This window comes from Trachemys scripta, chromosome 2 (assembly GCF_013100865.1).
Source record: "Trachemys scripta elegans isolate TJP31775 chromosome 2, CAS_Tse_1.0, whole genome shotgun sequence".
Lineage (NCBI taxonomy): Eukaryota > Metazoa > Chordata > Testudines > Emydidae > Trachemys > Trachemys scripta.
In genome coordinates this window covers 154,988,350-155,006,418 of record NC_048299.1, presented here as the reverse complement: position 1 = coordinate 155,006,418, position 18,069 = coordinate 154,988,350, and the positions used below count along the sequence as shown (strand labels likewise).

Genomic DNA, 18,069 nt, shown 5'->3' with positions numbered 1-18,069 from the left:
AGAGGGAAAGGGAGGAGAACGGCTGAGCAGATGAACTCCATGGGCTCATCCCTCACTTTCTCATTCCACTCCCTGCTGCCCAGGGCCCCAGGCAGGGCCAGACCTGGGGTAGCCTGCTCTGCAGCTGCCTCCTGGGACCCGGCTAAGCAACATCCTATCTGACGCACAAGGGGAGAGTAAAGCAGCAGCAACCAATGCTTAGTGGAAGGCAGGCCCGTGGCCCCTGCATGCTGCCATGGCGGTGCCCCCCCCAGACTCCCCATGACCAGGGGAGAGGCCAGCTGCTCTCCTTCCAGATAAGTTTGGCCAGCAGGGGCCCCTACGGCTTCACATCTGGGTCATGGGATGGGCAAGTCTGAGCTGCTAAGAGGTGCACAGCCCCCCCGGGGGAGGAAGACGTGGGCTCCAGTGTGGGGCAGTCTGACTAGACGACAGCAGCCTCTCTCGTAGCCCCCTGACACTGCAGAGCCCATTGAATGTCCCTGTCCCCCTGCAGCAATGCCAGGCTAGGGCCCCTTACGTGTCCCGGCGTAGATCACAGGGGTGGCCACGCTGCGGCGCTTGCCGTTGTCGGCCAGGCGGGAGGAGTTGCCGGTGCTGCGGAAGAGCTTGCCGTTCCGGAACACCAGGAACTGGACCTTGCAGGCCTGGGGCAGGGAGAACGGGGCCGAGGTGGAGAACAGGCTGGGGGGCAGCTGGATGGAGGCCAGAGCGATGCTGTTCTGAGGGGACAGGGAGTAACAGGTTAGCAGGCCCCAGACGGCGCAGCTCTCAGGCCCCCCCTCTCCCCATCGACACCCCCCCAGTACCTTGATGTGGAAGTTGGCTAGCGAGATGTTGGGACGGCCCGTGGTGCACCTGAACTTCAGCTGCTGGTCAGCCAGGGGCTCGGCCTCCTGCTCCTGCAGCGATGGGCGCCCGCTGTCTCGCTTCTGGAAGGCCGTGCAGCTCAGCCCCGTGTAGCTCTCTGGCTTGATCAAGTAGGCCTCGAAGGCGATGTTCCTCGAGTTCTGCCGAGGGCGCAAAGCAGCCAGGGCGTTAGCAGGGCACCCACCACACGGAGCCTAGCGGCCTTGGAGGCAGAGGCCAGGCCACTCTCCCCCAGCGCCCCTCAGTGCTGACCCCCAACCCCTGCTATTCCAGCCCTGAGCTCCCCCCAGTCCTGCCCAGCTCCACAGCCCTGGGGCCCTACCACTGCCACATGCTGCGAGTTGCTGCTGAGCACGTAGCCCGCGATCTTCTCCAAGGAGCGGACGATTCTGGTGCAGGCCTTGTCCTCAATCTGAGCCATCCACAGGATGTGGTCATCCACCAGCATCATGTTACTTGCCATCTCCACCATGACGTCTGGGAGCTGGAGGGGAGCACAGGGGTGGTTGTTGTGGGCTCTGACACACCCAGCCCCAGGGATTCAAGGAAGATTCCCCAGGGGCATTTGGAGCATAGGATGGTCCCTCCACCTGTGTGCCGCAGCCTCCCTCTTGGGGTGGTGACATCAGCCTGTCTCTAGGTGGGTGTGAGGGCCAGCCGGGGCCTGCAGAGAGGCCTAAAAGGGGGCTGGGGGATACTCTGCCTGGCTGGAGGACAATGACTGCTCTGGGCAGGGGCTCACAGGCTGGAGGAGGGGAATACCTGAAGCACTCGACCCCCAGGCTGGGCTCTGCTCACAGGCACCTTGGCACTGGGATGAGGAGCTGAGTGCTCATGGACAGCACCATGTGGAGGGGAAGAGGGAGAACTGGGGCAGAGGGTTGGGAAGGGCTGTGCAGAGAGGGCTCGTGACGGGGAGCTGGGGCAAGGGAGAAAGCCATACCTGTTTGATCTGGTCCACGTAGCCAATGAACTTCTCGATCATCTGGGCCACATAGATGACGTCCATCATGTCGGAGAAGTTGGCAGCCTCAGCTGTGTACACGCGCAGCTGGTGCGCCAGCGTCAGGGCATTGGAGGCATTGATGGGCATCTGCAGGGGCAATGGGGGAGTCACCAGCTGGGTCAATACCCCGCTCCTGCTAGCCCAACACAACCATGCCAGGCAGCTGGGGCAGAGACTGCCTCAGAAATGCCCTGATCTACAGAAGGGTCACTGAATGGCACTGCAGCCTGCAATTGGCACAGACATACCATGGCCACACTCGCCTGGAAACATGACAGGCAGACAGATGGACAGATAGGCTGGCAGGCAAACGCTCTGTCTGGAGTTAGAGGCGCTGCAGATGGAAGCCCAGCGGCGCCAGTCCTGCCCTCCTGGTTGATACTTGGTGTCTGTCTGCAGAGTCCCCCAGCACCTCTAACTCCGGACAGAGTGTGTGAGTAAGGCTACAAACGCCGCTCTGTGGGAAGCAGGGGGCCGGGAGGCAGCGCAGTGGGTGTGTTGGACAGACAGGCTGGCAAGTAGACAGATGCACACTGCAGATGGCTAGAGAGACAGGCAGGCAAAACGCATACTGCAGACAGACGGACAGGCAGGCAGAGGAATGGAGGCTGCAAATGGACAGACAGGCTGGCGGGCAGACAGATGCACACTGCAGATGGACAGAGAAGCAAGCAGATGGACAGACAGAGATGCAGGCATCCAGATGCATACTGCAGACAGACGGATAGACAGACAGATGACGCATGCCATCAAGAGGCAGCCTGGATGGGCGAAGAGGAAACTGTTTCCTTCCCTGTGTCTCAGCCAGGCCCCACTCACCAGCACAAAGGTGTAGAGCACGCGGGTGATGTCGTTGGTGTACAGGCAGTGCGAGTAGTCACCCTCCTCCCAGCGCCCCATGCGGTCGCAGCGCCGCGACGCCTGCTTCTCCGCCGCAGGGCCCCCGTTCGCGGCCAGCGAAGTGAAGGGGTACTGCAGGCAGGACTGGTAGGCAGTGATACCGGCCAAGGTGCGGGGCCACCTAGACGAAAAGGGGAGGCGCGCAGTGAGAACGTGCCCGGCCTGCAAGGCCCCCAATACACCGTTCTCCATTGCCCAACGCCCCCCTTAGCATCCTCCCTGTTCTCTCTCCTGCCGCCCCTGCGATAGGAAGGATCCCCACCAAAATCCACAGAGCCCCCTAATTGCCCCTTTTCAGTCCATGCTGGAAACCCTTCGCCACAGAGCTGGCAGGTCCCTGCACTGGGGACTGGTCCGACTGCCGTCCCGCTAACACCTCCCACCCCACTTTGTGGGCTAATCTGCCCCGCTGCATGCTGCCCAAATCCTGGGTTGGGAGCTGGGGCAGTGTCTGGTCTCGGCGTGCCTAGCTCTATGGGGCCTTGATCCCCAGCCCTGGCCTGCAGGCCCTACAATAATAAAGGGTAACCAAGGAGTGCCTTGGCCTGTGTGCTATGTGCTTTGGAGTGCCGTAAAGAATGACATTTAAAATAACAACAGCAGCTGCAGCGCCTGCCTCCTCCAAGCACCTTCTGCTCCGGCTGTCCAGGCTGCCCTGACAGGAGAAGGACTTGCCCAAAGGCCAGTGGCAATGCCAACCAGGGAACCCCCGAGCCCTGACTCCCAGCCACAGCAGCCCGCTCCGTCTGTCAGTCCCAGGCCCGCAGCACTCACCACTTAGCATGTGTGGAAGTGGGTTAAATCTAAGCAGGCAGGTGGATCCTGCAGGGGGGATTTTCAGCTGCATTCTCTAGCATGTACGTCCCTAGGCTGGCCAGCCTCTCTAACACGGGAAGGGATGAGAGCCTTAGCCGAGAACGTGCTATCCTGCTCCAGCAACCAGCCCCGCTCCGGTCCCTGGACGTTATTACTGGGCCACAGAGGCTCCCCTCCCCGCTCAGGGTATCCTGCTAAGTATGTGGGCAGGGGCAGCATGGCCTCCTGCTGCCCAGGCTATCCCCTCCTGAGACTGACTGATGGAGGGGTCCAGACACCTTTCCCCAACCTGGAGCTAGGAGACAGGCTTCTACAGAGACCACTGGAGCCCAGACAGACGGGGGGGGATAGGCGGGGGGGCAGGCAGGCAGGAGCTGGGGGGGGCCCACAAGCAGACAGAGATGGGGGACAGGCAGGCCGGCACTGGGGGGGGGGGAGGGCCACAGGCAGGCCAATTTCCATTTCCTGAATGATAAGAGGAAAATAATGCCTAGCCCTCCTGCAGCGCACTGAGTCAGCACCATGGCTGGGCTAGGCTGTGATTAGCCCCGCTCCCAGCTCCCCTGCTGCAGCCCTGGGAACCCACCGCCAGCCTCAAGGGAGCCCGAGCCCGAGAAAATAACTACAGTGGGGGAGAAATGCAAACTGACTGTGCAGAGCTGGGCGCACTGCCCTGCTGAGGGAGCCGGGGGGCAACGGGAGCCTGCCTGGGGCTCTCCCAGCACACAGCACAGCAGCGGGCAGGCTCCCAGCGGAACGGGGCCAGCCAGAGAACCCGGAGCACTGGCAACCCTGTCATCACAAGGCAAGGGGGGTTGGCCCACCTGCTCCTTTTGTAACACTGATCTAGCCTGTCTGCTGGGAACTGGACAGACACCCCCCACCCAGGCTCAGCTCGCCGATGACCAAAAGCAGCCGGTGAGCACCCCATCTGGTACGTTAACGAGCACCATTTCCTCAGGGCTCTGCTGGGTCAACCGCCCATGAACCAGGCGAGTGCAACCAGCAAGGAAGCTCTGCTGGCACAGAATGGGGGAGCAGGCATGCGTCTGTGCATGGGGGGAACATCCCAAGGGGGATCAGGAAAAAGTTTTCCAGCTGCGTGCAGGGCATGACAAAGAGAAAGACTTCAGACAATCCACAGAGCAGCTGAGATTTTTATGGGGTAATTTATTTCCCTTCCTGGAAATCTCGGCTCGGCCCAGCTGTTTCAACATCTGGTTTCTGAGCCACTCCCTGCTCCCCCGCTACCACAACAGCTGGATTACGAGAGGGAGGCCCATGGAGGTCACATGCCTTCCCCCAGTTCCGCTCAGCAGACATCCAAGCCCAGAATTCTTCCTGCTTCCCACAGTCCTTTGCACCGATTGTGAGACCCAATGGCTGGAATGAACCTGATCAGGCAATCGGCTACAAGGGACCAATACAGCTGCAGGGTCAAAGGATTCGTCTGTGTGGGGAGACTGACTAGAACAGCTGTCTGGCGTGGACATGTTTTCCCTGACTTGGAGTGCCCCCCCCCGCCCCCGCCAAAGAGCTGTTGTGCATTAAATTCACACCATCGCTTATTCTGGAATAAACCCCCCAGGTAGCGCTGATCCCGGCTGGAGCTGGGAGAGTGGATGGGGCGGGCTGCTTTGCCTGAGCCCTTCATGCCCCTTAGTGCCCCAGTGCCAGACACCGCCCTGCCCGTGCCCCTCTACCCTCAGCAGGATGGACCCCACCTGTCTAGCAGCTCTCACAGCCTGGTAATGCCACTGGACCCCTAAATCCTCCTCACCCCTTGGTAGCCTGCTGCCCTTGTACCCTCTGTATACCCCCATGGGCACCGGCCTCCTCTCCATCCCTCTGGCAGCCCATATCCCCACTCCTTCCAATCCCGGTACCCCCCACCGCAGCCCATTTCGCTCTCAGGCCCCAAGCCACCCTGTACACCCCTCAGCAGCCCCTGTGCCCCTCCCCCAAGCCCGCCTATATCCCCACAGGTCTCCAGTTGCCCTGTATCACTCCCTGGCAGCCTTCATCCCCCTACACCCTCTTCACACACCCCCGTATTCCCCCAACCCTCTGCCAGCAAGTAAACCCCCCAAGCCCCTCTGTGCTGGGTGTCCTCCACACAGCCCAGCTCCAGGTGCCAGAGGCCTGCAGGGGAGTTCCCGCGGCAGAACGCTGATTTCCCCAGCTATCTAATTCCATATCCTGCTCAGAACGGAGTGGAGGGGAGGGGGCGGGGCGTGCGGGGGGTCCTGCTAATTTAAGCCATATTTACTGTACCAGTAATTTATATTCCATGAAGGCCCCGCCGAGGTTACAGTGGGCTCCCAAAGCCTTTTGTCTCTTGCCAGAGAAATTCCAACACCTCTGCTTCTGGAGCCCGTCTGCGCTGCCAGCACGGGAAGCCTTTCAAAGAAGCCTCCCTATCAATGGCTGCCTAATCACTGCCAGACGCTGGGTCACCTGCGGGACTGAGTCTCAGCACCCGCCCTGCGCCTGCAGCCCGAGGAGTGGGGAAGCCAGCGGAAAAGCCCTGACACCCCCACGCCTGCTGCGCTGCCGCCTGGCCCCCCGCCTCCCACGCTCTGTCTGGAGTTAGAGGCGCTGGGGGACTCTGCAAACAGACAACAACTATCAATCAGGAGGGATCTCCAGCCACACCCCACCCCACGGTGCAGCTTTCCACCCCTCTCAGAAGCACCATGTGTTGGAGGCTGGGCTGGAGGGACCCGGGGACTGGGGTCACAGGGCAAACTGTGTGCTTCCCTCTTTCCCCCATGCCCTCCGATCCTCCCAGGCAGCCGAACTCTTCATTCCGATGGAGGAAGGAGGAGGGAACTCCTCCGATGCCCCCAGGGTTGTAGGGGCAGCTAGCGAAGGGGACTCCGCTACACTGCAGCTGGCCCAGCAACCCAGTACCCTCAGCATCCCCACAGGGAAATCCAGTGCCCCTTGTGCCAGCAACACGGTGCCCTGCTGGGGGCACTCACCACACACTGATCCCAGCAGGAAACGTGAAGAGGCCACTCCTACCCCAGGCCCTTTCCCCCACGGGTAACTGGGCAGTGGGTGTGGGGCAGCGACCAGGAGGTGCCGCTGGAGGGTGGGCGTTGGGGCGCGGCAGTCCCAGTTCTGACCTGAAGTCCCCACGGTTGTTGGTGACCCTCTCGGCCGGGCAGTACGAGGCCGACGTCTCCAGCACCACGATCTCCACCTTCTTGCTGACGTTGCCCTGGGAGGTGGAGACGGCACATTCCCACTCGCCGTTGGCAGAGACGTGGATGTTGGAGAGGATGAGCTCGCTGGGGGGGGATGGACGGGGAGGGACAAGGCACACGCTCACATCTGAGAAGCCAGGAGGCCACAAGAGGAGAACACATAGCATCTCTCCTCCCCCGGCCTGAGGGTCAGCGGCGCTCACTGACACGCCTGGCACTGCCCTAGGCCCCATCGAGTGACAGGCAGAGGCGTGTCTGCATCCGTACCCACTGCTAACCCACTGGCGAGACACCTCCCCAGGGCTCACCCAGCGCTTTCCTGCAGTCCCTTTCCTTTGGGGTGGGGGCACAAACCGAGGCTCGGGGATCATTTCAAATGCCACCACAAGGCAGCCACCTCTGGGGAGGACGTGGCAGCTGACAAGAAAACGTGGCCATTTAGCCCATAAATAAAAATCCCAGCTGGGATTTATAAAGGAACCTAGGGGAGTTAGGCACTGGGATCCCAGCCCCCACCCCAGGTGAGGCTTAGTCCGGAATCCCAGCTCCTGTGGGCTCAGTTTCAGCAGGAGCTGTCAAGGTCCAGAGCGACCCATGGCCAGGGCTGAGCTGAGCCTTTGGGAACCGGGCCCCTGCCCAGAGCAGCTTGGTACACTGGCTGCACCACAGAGCCCCCAGTGCCTATGACTCACTGCCCAGCGCCCAGGCCAGCACCCCGGACAGGATGGAGCCCGCGCCGTACCTGGTGATGAAGGTGCAGTCATGGATGAGACTCTCCTCCAGGATGATGCCAGTCTGCTCGTCCCCCTCCACCAGCACCCGGTTGTGGTACCACAGGATGCGGGTGCTGCTGTCCAGGTAGGTGGCTGTGCACTGGAAGGGCAAGCGGTCGCCCTGGAACACCACCTGCCGCAGCGAAGGGATCAGGTGGTGGGTGTGCAGCTCCGGAGCGCCCACTGTGGGAAAGGGCCGAGATACCTGGGTGAGCCACCTCATTCCCCGGCAGGGCAGGGAGCCCCCATCGGCGGTGCCCAGCCCACCTAGGTCGGTCATGACCGGAGGCCCCTGTGGGTCATGATCCACAGGCTGGAGGCGGTCTCGGTCCCATCCCTAGCCAGACTGGAATCCACGCCACAGAAACCACCAGCCCGGCTGGCACTAGGCCCGCGGTGAGCTGAGGGGGTTATCCAGGGCCTTGGCAATCGGAGGCCTGACGGACGGCTTAGGGGCTGGCCCTCAGAAACTCTACGCTGCCCACCCCCTGCCCTCTGGGAGTGCTACTCAAGGCCAGGCTGCCTCACCACACTGCAGCTGGCTCTCCCTGACGCTCCTCAGCGGCTTGGCATGCAGGGGGCTGGGGTAGATGCACAGCGTCTTGTCGGAGATCTGAGCCGAGCGGTTCCTGGACCAGGGCAGCATCCAGCGCAGGTTGCAGTCGCATGTCAGGTACTCGGTGGCAAAGTCACTGGAAGAGGCAAACCCCAAGGGCTGGAGTCAGGGAGGGCAGAGGCCCCACAGAGACGGGTTTCGGCAGAGTGAGCCCAGCCGCTGCCAGGACCTCCATGCTTCAGTGGCTGGGGACTGCTGGCCACCGGGCTCCATGCTGGGACAGGTAACAGCACGAGACCTCGAAGGGGAGGCCTGTCCCCCCCGACGCTCACTGCAGGAGGCCGGAGCATCACCGGAGCAGCACACAGAGGGTGTACCCATCGCGGCAGGATATGGGCAGCTACGCATACTGCTGTCCCCGTGCCAGTCTGCACACACGTGTAACTGCCAGAGCACACACATGTGAGCACACCTCGTCTGCAGGGCACTGGGTGTGAGCCTGGTCCCTGCAGGGCTCCGTGCACATCTCTCGCTCAGCTCCCTGCTGGCCAGGGCGACTCTCCCTGGTGAGGGGGGCCTTGCGACGCGCCCTTTCCTCCCAGCGAAATACTCACACGACTTTCAGAGATGGCAGCTCGTCAAAGACGCCGGGCTGGAGGCTGGAGAAAATATTCCCTGACACATTCCTGTGAGAGGAGACAAGAACCGGGCTGGAGGTGACAGCGGTTTGGCTGACGCGCTCTGACCTGCTGGGCAAACGCACCAAGCCAAGTTCCAGTGCAAACATCTCCCGGCGCAGAGCCAGGGCAGGGAATGGGTATTTCCAGAGACTGCAAAACCTGCTCTCCCCACACTTCTGCCTCCCCCACACCCCACTCCGGGGCGGGAAAGCTCCTGGCTCCAGGGAGCATGTGACAGCTTTTGCCTCAACTGCTAAGGCTGCTGAACTGGGACCTTAAAGAGAGCTTTTGGTGCAGGGACAGGGAGCTGTGTTCATACGGCACCTGGCCCATTGAGGGCTACCAGACACAATAAACACCCTGAGTTCCATAGAGCCAGAACACTCCACAGATCATCTCCTGTGTAATTCGCCCCAGCTCACCCTGTATGGAGCCCAACCACCTCAAACCATCATTCAGCCTCACCTTGCTACTCCCTCTGTGAGGGGGCGACCACCATTATCCCCATGTTACAGATGGGAAACTGAGGCACAGAGCGGGGACACCGTCTGAGGCAGGCCCAGAAATAGAACCCAAGGGCCTACCTCGTCACAAGTGTTCTGGGGGTCCGATGAGACACATTTTAAAAGGGCCTGACATGCCGGAAGTGCTGAGTATCTGCCCTCTGAAAACCAGGGCCCTTTAGGTCTCATGTGGGCCCCAAAAATCACTAGTCACTTTGGAAAATGTAAGGCCAGGAGTCTTGACGCCCAGTCCTCAGGTGCTGGGACGAGAACCCAGGAGTCCTGGGGCTCAGTTACTCCCTCTCACTTTACAAACTCTCTCAACACGCTAGCATCACAGATTATACAGAGATGCACACTGAAAACTCAGGGCAGAAGTTTCCTTTTTGCTTTAATCCAATTCCCCCCAGAATCTCTCCAGCCATTTCAGTCCCGCTCAGCTTTTGTTCTCCGGCTTAGCCCCCCTCCCTGGCCTGCTTTTATGGAGAAAAGCGAAAACAAGAGGCCTGGCCCCGCTTGCCGCTGTGTCTTGGGGTTTTAAAGCTCACTTTGATCAAGAATGCACACAATCCCCAAGCTGCACTTAATGAGCTCCCCAGACAGGTGGGGACAGAGGAGCCCATACGACAGGCTGAGCAGCAAGGGCCTTTAATGAGCTCCGCGCTGAGCGCTACCTTCGCCTGGCAGACAGACCATTCAGCCATCGTCACACGCATTCTCCGGCAGGAGCTGCTCTGAAGCGTCTGCCCTCAGGAGCTAAGCCACTCTGTGCTTGGGACCCGGAGAGCTAATGGAGCCACTGGGCAAGCAGGCGGCTGGGCAGGCTGCGGGGGGAGGCTGGGAGCGGCCAAGGAGTGGCTGGCTGAGGGACAGGGGTCTCTCTCCTCCTTTCTTCCCCACAATCCAGACTCCCGCCCACGTGTCTAAATCCAAGAGAGGCTGAAGATCAGAGATGACAGCACCCTGGGTGGGCTAGTGTCCCTGTGACCCTGAGGGCGTAGAGGGTGCACAGAGTTTTTTAGGGATCTCTGGGTCAGTTATGTGCACAAAAATTCACTGAAGGGGGCATGTGAGGTCTCTACAGAGAGCCAGTAACACACTGGCCACCACAGCCATGGCAAAAGGATAAGGGGACATTAACAGCTACGGAGTTACGGACCTATCCTGGAAATGACGTTCGTAAGGCTGAGAGTTAAAGCAGGGCACTGGGAGGTGACCCATGGTCCTTCCTGACGAGCAGGAGGTGCTTATCTATCAGCTGGGTCAGATGCACTGTATACTTCCTAATGGATCCCCTTCTGCCTCCTGAGCCACCAGCTAATCGCAATTCAGAAACCAATGGGAGATTGCACATCTACAGGGAGGAACCTCGGGAGGGCGCCCAATTCCAGAACAAAAATCAGAGGGTTGTTTTAATCTCTCCGGGGTTGCACGGGGACACCCTGGTAGCATCGCCTAGGAAGTAAGCAGTGGGCTTACTTCACGAACAGAAGCTCCCAGCCAAGTCTGCCTGTTACACGCTGGAAGGATGTCGAGTGAGCGTTTCCTCTTCTGGCATAACAACATCCTATCAGCTAAGTTTAGGTTCTCGCAGGCATGTGATGCTTTTAGCGTATATGTGTAACCCTTTGTTTTCAACATCCCGTTTTCTCTCATCAGCATCTCTGCTCCTCATTAAATAAACTTGTACAGGCTCCCTCTGTAAACAACCTAACTGCAGAGTGTGACGCCGAGCTGTAGTCTCGGGTGTAACCAGTAAGCTGGGAACAGCAGGGCTGGTAATTCAGTGAGTGCCCAGTAGAACAGGGGCTGGACATGGCCGGGGGATGCTCAGGGGACTCAGGAGTTGGAGTGTGTCTGTTGCTAGGCTCTGGCTGGTGGGGGCCAGGCTGTCCCAAGCTAAGGGCCGGTGGTAGCGAGATGGAGCGTCAGGAAAGGCTAGCCTTTGCTCCATCCCTCGCTAGCAGAGAAGAGGGTGCTGCTGCCGGGTGGGAACGGGAATAAGGGCAAGACCGGCAGAGCAAATGTGGGGGTCCTGCTCCGCAACAGCCGAAAGCCCCTGGCCAGCGCTGTGCCTGCGGGCAGGTGCCCTTCAGGGAGCCCCCCGTCAGTGCCACATCCCTCCCACGGGCCCTCCTGGGTACTTACAGCCGGAGGAGGTTGGCGAGTCCCTGGAAGACACTGGCGCTGAGGCAGCCGATGCGGTTGTTGGAGATGTCTCTGGAAACAAGCAGAAGGGACATAAGAGCTGTGTGAGCGGTGGAAGCCGGTGCCGGCTGTGCCTTGCTGGGGGGAGCCTCTGGTGCTGCTTGGAGCAGCGCTGTATAAACGAACCAACTGACAGGATTCAGGCACTGCTGAGAGCGGGGCAGCTGCTGTGAGTGCACCCACTGCTGGAGGAGCTCAGCACCTGCCTGGTGTGTGGGGCGAAGCAGCAGGACAGGTAGCTCCTGGAGTCGGGCTGTTTCAAAGCCCAGGCTGGGGGCGCAGAGAGGGGACCCTGTGTGGAGGGGGTCTGGTCTGTGCACCGGCCCCTGTCCACGAGCCAGCGGCAGGCTCGACTCTCCCAGAAGAGTGAACCAGGGGCCCGGGCCACTTACAGGCGCTTCAGCTCCAAGAGGCCCAGGAACGCGCCGGGCTGGATCGTGCTGATCAAGTTATTCTTGAGGTCCCTGGAGAAAGAGAGAGAGAAAATAGATAGAAAGGAAGCCAGTGGCCAGCAGGAGGCTCCATATCCTGGTGGGGGGCAGAGCAGCCTAGCACAGTGCTCCTGGCAGATCACTCCCCCCAGGTGGTGTCGACCCAGCTCAAGGGAGCCCAGACCTGGTGCAAACAGCGCTGGAAGGTCCCTTGGACAGGCAGCCATGGCACCAGCTGGCAAACACCTGGTACGCCTAGCCAATGCCACAGCCCAAGGCCGGGCTGCCTGGAGGGGCCTCCTCCTCCACTTGCCCAAGGGTAGTAAGATGATGCGCTGATGCCAGCAATGGCTTCATCCATTCACCTTCTCTATGATGGGAAAAGAACTTCCAGAGACTTCCCAGGCTGCTGAAAAATGGGGCTGGGACATCAGTGCCCTGTGTGGTGGCACCGCTTCTGAGGCGGGCGCCTGTCCGTGAGGAACTGGACTGGCACCCCCTCCACCCTAGCTCGATTCACGAGGGGAATATCCGGAATGAGGGCAGTACAGCGGCGCCTGCCGGAGACCCCTTGCCACTCCCAGCAGCCAAGCACGTATCTTGATCAGCAAGTGGCCTGGCTGGAGGGGAGGAGTTGGCAAGGACATTCCCCCCGGGAGGGGGCAGAAGGAACCCCAGGGCCCAGGCGGATCTCGGGCCATGCTGGATGAACAGGTCTGAGAGAGACGATAGGGTTGAAATAACCTTGACCTGGACTCCTCTGGTGCCTTTTTCTACAGCCGGCCCCATTATCCAGTACGGGTGTCAGGACCCTCGCGGCTCCACTTCACAGCACTGCTTTCCAAGGGAGCAGGAGCCTGCACGCCCTTCACAACGGCTGCACCGTGCTAGCCAGGCAGGATAACCAGCCTGGCAGGGCACATAAACCTCTTGGGAACACAGCCACGTGGGGGGAAAGTGCTTTGAGATCCTGCATGGACGGGCAGCAGAAAGGGACCCTATTGTTGTCCTTGCTGTGGGTTTAGATTCCCCAGCCAATCAGAGCCAGGAGTTGCCAGGGCTGCAAAGTGCTGGGCAGGAACCTCATTAGCAGCTTTCAATTCAATCTCTCTCTAATTATCTCTCAAAAGGGAACAGGGAGTGAGGTTGGAAACTGTTACAGCTCCCTGCTGGTTGGAAGGAGAGGAAAATGCCAGGGCCTCCCTCTGTGCTAACGAGCACTTGCAGACTCTCTGCAGAGGAGGCAGCAGACAAGGGTCTGCCCACCAGCCCCTCACTGGCCGAGCAGGCCATGCGTGCATGTTCGGTGTCCCCACGTGTAAAACAGTCCAGGGAGTCTTTCCATACAGGTGTGCATCCCAGGACGAGCTGACGGTTTGTCACATCCCAAGACATGGCGCGTGGTGTCGCTAGGAGCCAATAGCAGATTTGCCATGGTGCCAGGCCCACACTCCAGGGGGGCCCCAGCCAGGGCCACTCTTCTCTGCCCCCCAGCTCTCTCCTGTGGGGGGCAGAAGCTTGGTGCTCCTGGCACCGAGGCTCCTGCTGCAGTAGGGCAGCCAAGCTCCCCTCCCCTGCCTCTTCTCACAGCTTGCTCCCTTCCCCCCCCCGCCCCAATCAGCTGTTTCGATCAGCTGTTTGCGGGCAGGAGGGAGGGCCCACCACGCTCACCTGGGGAGAGTAGGCAGCGAAGAGGCGGGGTGGGGTCTGGGGGGTGGTTGGAAGGAGCATACCTACTCTGACTGTAGAGCTGCACAGCCAGGGGGACTTTGCAGGGGACTTTGCAGCTTGACACACACCACCTTCTGGGTCCTAGTGCTGGTTGAGCTCCCTTCTATGTGCTGGGAGCCATCCTTCATCTTGTACAACAGTGAGTGCCCATGGTGGGGCAGGCAGGGCAGGGGGACAGAGGCAATGGGGAAGGAAGGGGGTGGGATGGGGAGGAGATGGAGTGGTGGAGAAAGGACATGGGATGGGGAAGAGAAGGGGATGGGGAAGCGAGGCAGGAGGACAGGCAGTGGGGAAGGAAGGGGTTGGGATGGGGAGGAGATGGAGTGGTGGGGAAGGGGCATGGGGTGGGGAAGAGAAGGGGATAGGGCAGGGATCAGCAACCTTTGGCCCGCAGCCCGCCAGGGTAAGCCCTCTGGCGGGCCGGGCCAGTTTGTTCACTTGCCGCGTCCGCAGGTTCAGCCAATTGCAGCTCCCACTGGCTGCAGTTCGCAGCTCCAGGCAAATGGGGGGCTGCAGGACAAGGGCTTCTCGCAGCTCCCCATTGGCCTGGAGCGGCAAACCACGGCCAGTGGGAGCCGCGATTGGCCGAACCTGCGGACGCGGCAAGTAAACAAACCAGCCCGGATCGCCAGGCTTACCCTGGTGGGCTGCGTGCTGAAGGTTGCCGATTCCTGGGATAGGGGAAATGGGGGCCCAGCATGTAGATCCCCCCTTGGCAGCAGCTGGGGCTCCCCTGTTAAGCAGGCCCATCAACCCTCACCCTGACCAGCCCCACCTCTCCTGCATCTGTACCACCCCGATGAGCCCCCCGCAGACACCCTCCCCCACTGAGCCCCAACCACCTACACCCCCACCCAAATGAACCCTGTGGATAAATCTCTGTATTTAGCATCTTCACATAACTTTCATATAACCTTGTATTAAGCCTATCCATATATAACCTCTAACTTTCATATGACTTTGTATTATGCCTCTTCATATAACCCTGTATTAAGCTATTTTCATACAACTTTGTATCAAGTCCTTTGATATAGGAACTTTGTATCAGATCCCTATGTAGAAAAACTTATAGAAAACTTTGTGTTAAGCCTTGGTATAACGTTATAGTCCCTAAGGATAGTTAAAGTAGAAGAAAAATGTCTTTTTGCTAGGAGTAGAATAAGATTCCCCCCCCCCGCCCCTCCTTAATCAATTGCCGTGTTGAATGAATGAGGTGTGAATGAGCAAGGCGTGGAAGGCAGGCACCTCCAGACAGCTAGTTGGAGAGGGGATGGAAGCCAGACCCAAGGACAATAAAACTTGTCAAGTGGGCTCACTAAAGAAGGAGGAGACATATTGACGGCCTCGGAGGGGGGTTAGAAGCAAGCACCTTCTTTTGGAAACACCTTCTTTGAACAGCTTTGGGACAACACCCAGAAGGAAGCAGCACAAAGGACCAACGGACACAGATTTTGAATCTGGTACAGATTTGCATGAGAGGGAAGCTGCTATAAATGTGAGGTGTCTTGCAGAGGACCCTGGGTCTCGTCTTGTCAACGTCGGAGCATCGATCCGGATCGGCAGAAGCCCGGCTCCACCCCTCCCCTATCTAACTCATCTGGCCAGTGAAGTTAAGGGGAGCAACTAGTTGGTAACAACAAGACAGAGTGTGTTTGTGTGTGTGTATGTGAGTGCATGAGTGTAATATAGATCATATGCATATGATACAGTGTTGATTGATGCATGTATTACCAATGAATGTAGCGTTTGCCTTATTCCCCCTGAAAAGATCCTGTGCACTACTTTAAGCACAACAACCCCACCTCCCCTGCACCCAGACTCCCCGCCCCCACTGAGCTCCAACCACTTTCACTTGGTCCCCCCTGCAGACTCCCANTGCACACTGGCCCACCCAGCCCTGCGCTACCAGCGTGCCCCTTCCACACTGCCCCCCTGCCCAGTGCCCTGCCCTTATGCCCAGCGCCCCTGCACCCAGACTCCCCCCCCCCACTGAGCTCCAACCACTTTCACTTGGTCCCCTCTGCAGACTCCCATTGCCCCTGCACCTGGCACCTCCCTGTGCATCCAGATCCCGCACTGAGCTGCCTGCACCCAGACTGCCCCCCACGGAACCCTCTTACCCCCCCCACGGAACCCTCTTACCCCCCCCACAGAACCCTCTTACCCCCATCTGGATACCCCCCACTAAGTCCTTCTGCACTTGGATCCTGCTGCCGGGCTGAGCCTCCCTGCCCACATCTGGTGTGCCTGGCGCAAAAGGGGCAGGGCCCCAGGATGTTTCTGTGGCAGGCATGGCCCTTGTGCTGTGTCAGGGTCAGGATCAGTCTCACTGCCAAGTCCCTATCCCAGGGGGGTGGGGGAGGCTGCAGGGTATTCTCCCACCTCCATGCAGTCAGTGGCCTTTGCTCCCCAGTACGTTGTGGAGCTTCCACATTTATTTATTATAAAAAATTTCAGAATTTTAAAATATTATGCACAGAATTTGATGCAGAATTCCCTCAGGAATATGGGGCACTGTACAGCTGTGAAGGGGGTGCTGGACAGTAGGGGATCTGTGGGCGGGGGGTTGCTGGGCAGGGGGGTATGGTGTGCCGGGTGCTGTGCAGTTGTGGTGGGAGGTCAGCGGAAGGGGTCTCTAGGTTGGGGGTGCTGGGCATAGGGATCTTTGGGGGGGGTCTCTGGGTGAAGGGGCGCTGGGCATAAGGGCAGGGCACTGGGCAGGGGGGCAGTGTGGAAGGGGCACGCTGGTAGCGCAGGGCTGGGTGGGCCAGTGTGCATCTAACAGTTCGGAGTTTGTAAACAGTGCCCTTGTGCTGGGCTGAGTGGGGCCACTCCTGCTGCGCTGCATCTCATTGCCCCCAACCGGCCCCTCGCTTTGCGGACCGCCCCCCATCACATGTCCTATTTCCCCAATTGGGGCCCACAAATATGTTTGGCGTCAGGCCCACAAAAAGTGAATCCGGCCCTGCTGGGAGCACATGGGGCTCCATTTCATGCTGCTTGTCCTACTCCGTGAAACCCACAGAGTCCGGGCAGCACAATGCAAATGCCGAGGCTGCCCCTGGAGTGAGTGAGAAACCCCAAGAGGCAGGAGCAGCAACCCACGGCCCCATGCACACTAACAGTGCTGCAGAGCCCGGTTTGTTGGGAATTAATGAGCCTGGTGCTTGTGGATTTGAAAGAACTGCAAAACCTAACGGGCAGGCCACAGTGCTGTCATGGAAGTGATGTAAGACTGTCTAGGGTGGGCACCCTTCCTCCTGGACGCGGGAGGCACTCTCCACAATCCTGGAGCAGGGCTAGCATGGCCCATTCAGGGACGTTCCCATGAGGGGGGAGATAAGCTGGAGGAGCAAGGCTGGATCCAGATCCAAGCACACCCAGGGTTTGGTGGGATCAGGGTGGGTCCTGCTCTAACAGTGTCAGATTGAATCAGCAGTGCAGCCACCATGGAGTTTCAGCATATTCCATTCCATGCGTGGTGGCAGCAATCCACGTCTCTGCCTGTATCTGCAGAGCCACATCGACAATTCAGCCCCCTTCGCTTTTACACATGGGGACTGATTTGTTAGCCATAGGCCATCCCCCAGAACCCAGCCTGGCAGAGGCAGACATTGGATAGGGGAGGTGATGCTTGGGTCAGTTCCCTAAGCCCCCGAGGTTGCTTTCCCATTAAACCCTGCTTCAAAGAGTCCTTGGAGCGGCCTGGGGTCGGTTATGGTTCTGCAGCCTGTTACGAACCCTTGGCTTTTAGATTTCTCTTTGCTCTCTAGCCCTGGGCTCTTCCCTGCTCAGAAACTACTGCTTCTCCTCCCCACTCTCTGCTTAGACAACTCGAGGGGAGAGACGCACACCCCAGCCCATCCAATGTGCTTGGCTGCAGCGCGGCCTGCTCCATCCACACAGCGCTAAAGAGGACAGCAAAGGTAAAGCCACCCTGGGAGAACCCACCTGCATTTTTGTGCAAAGTCCCTCCTTTAAATTATCCTTTTAAAAACTGTCATGTGCTTGAGCTAGGGGATACTCAGTAACAACACTTAGCTGGAAAGAGCTTTACTCAAAACTGGGCAGGTATCACTACTTCCCATCTATAAAGTGGGAAACTGAGGCACGGGGCAATTAAGGGCCAGAGAAGGGCTCAGCTCCAAGTCCAGGCTAGAGTTTCAAAACTGCCCAGCACCCCACCAATCCCGTTGTGATTCTTGTGTTCAGATTTTCAAAAGAACTCTGAATCCAACATACTGAACAGAGTTGAAAAGGGAATCATCATAGGATCTAACCACATCAGCCACACCATCCGGGGCTCGTTCACCTGCACATCTACCAATGTGATATATGCCATCATGTGCCAGCAATGCCCCTCTGCCATGTACATTGGCCAAA

The 18,069-nt window shown here is 59.2% G+C and overlaps 1 protein-coding gene across 2 annotated transcripts in view; it reads right to left on the bottom strand.

Moving 5' to 3' along the window:
• The window catches only part of ADGRA2 (adhesion G protein-coupled receptor A2), a 108,118-nt gene that overhangs the window by 12,895 nt on the left and 77,154 nt on the right, over window positions 1-18,069 (bottom strand). For both annotated transcript variants that reach the window (XM_034761957.1, XM_034761956.1), the window contains exons 3-13: window positions 11,917-11,988; window positions 11,465-11,536; window positions 8,748-8,819; window positions 8,106-8,269; window positions 7,547-7,760; window positions 6,724-6,888; window positions 2,696-2,897; window positions 1,814-1,963; window positions 1,193-1,354; window positions 810-1,010; window positions 521-722 (exon numbers count right to left, since the gene is read on the bottom strand). In XM_034761957.1, the coding sequence (XP_034617848.1) occupies window positions 521-722; window positions 810-1,010; window positions 1,193-1,354; window positions 1,814-1,963; window positions 2,696-2,897; window positions 6,724-6,888; window positions 7,547-7,760; window positions 8,106-8,269; window positions 8,748-8,819; window positions 11,465-11,536; window positions 11,917-11,988 (1,676 nt within the window). The remainder of the gene's footprint in view (window positions 1-520; window positions 723-809; window positions 1,011-1,192; window positions 1,355-1,813; window positions 1,964-2,695; window positions 2,898-6,723; window positions 6,889-7,546; window positions 7,761-8,105; window positions 8,270-8,747; window positions 8,820-11,464; window positions 11,537-11,916; window positions 11,989-18,069) is intronic.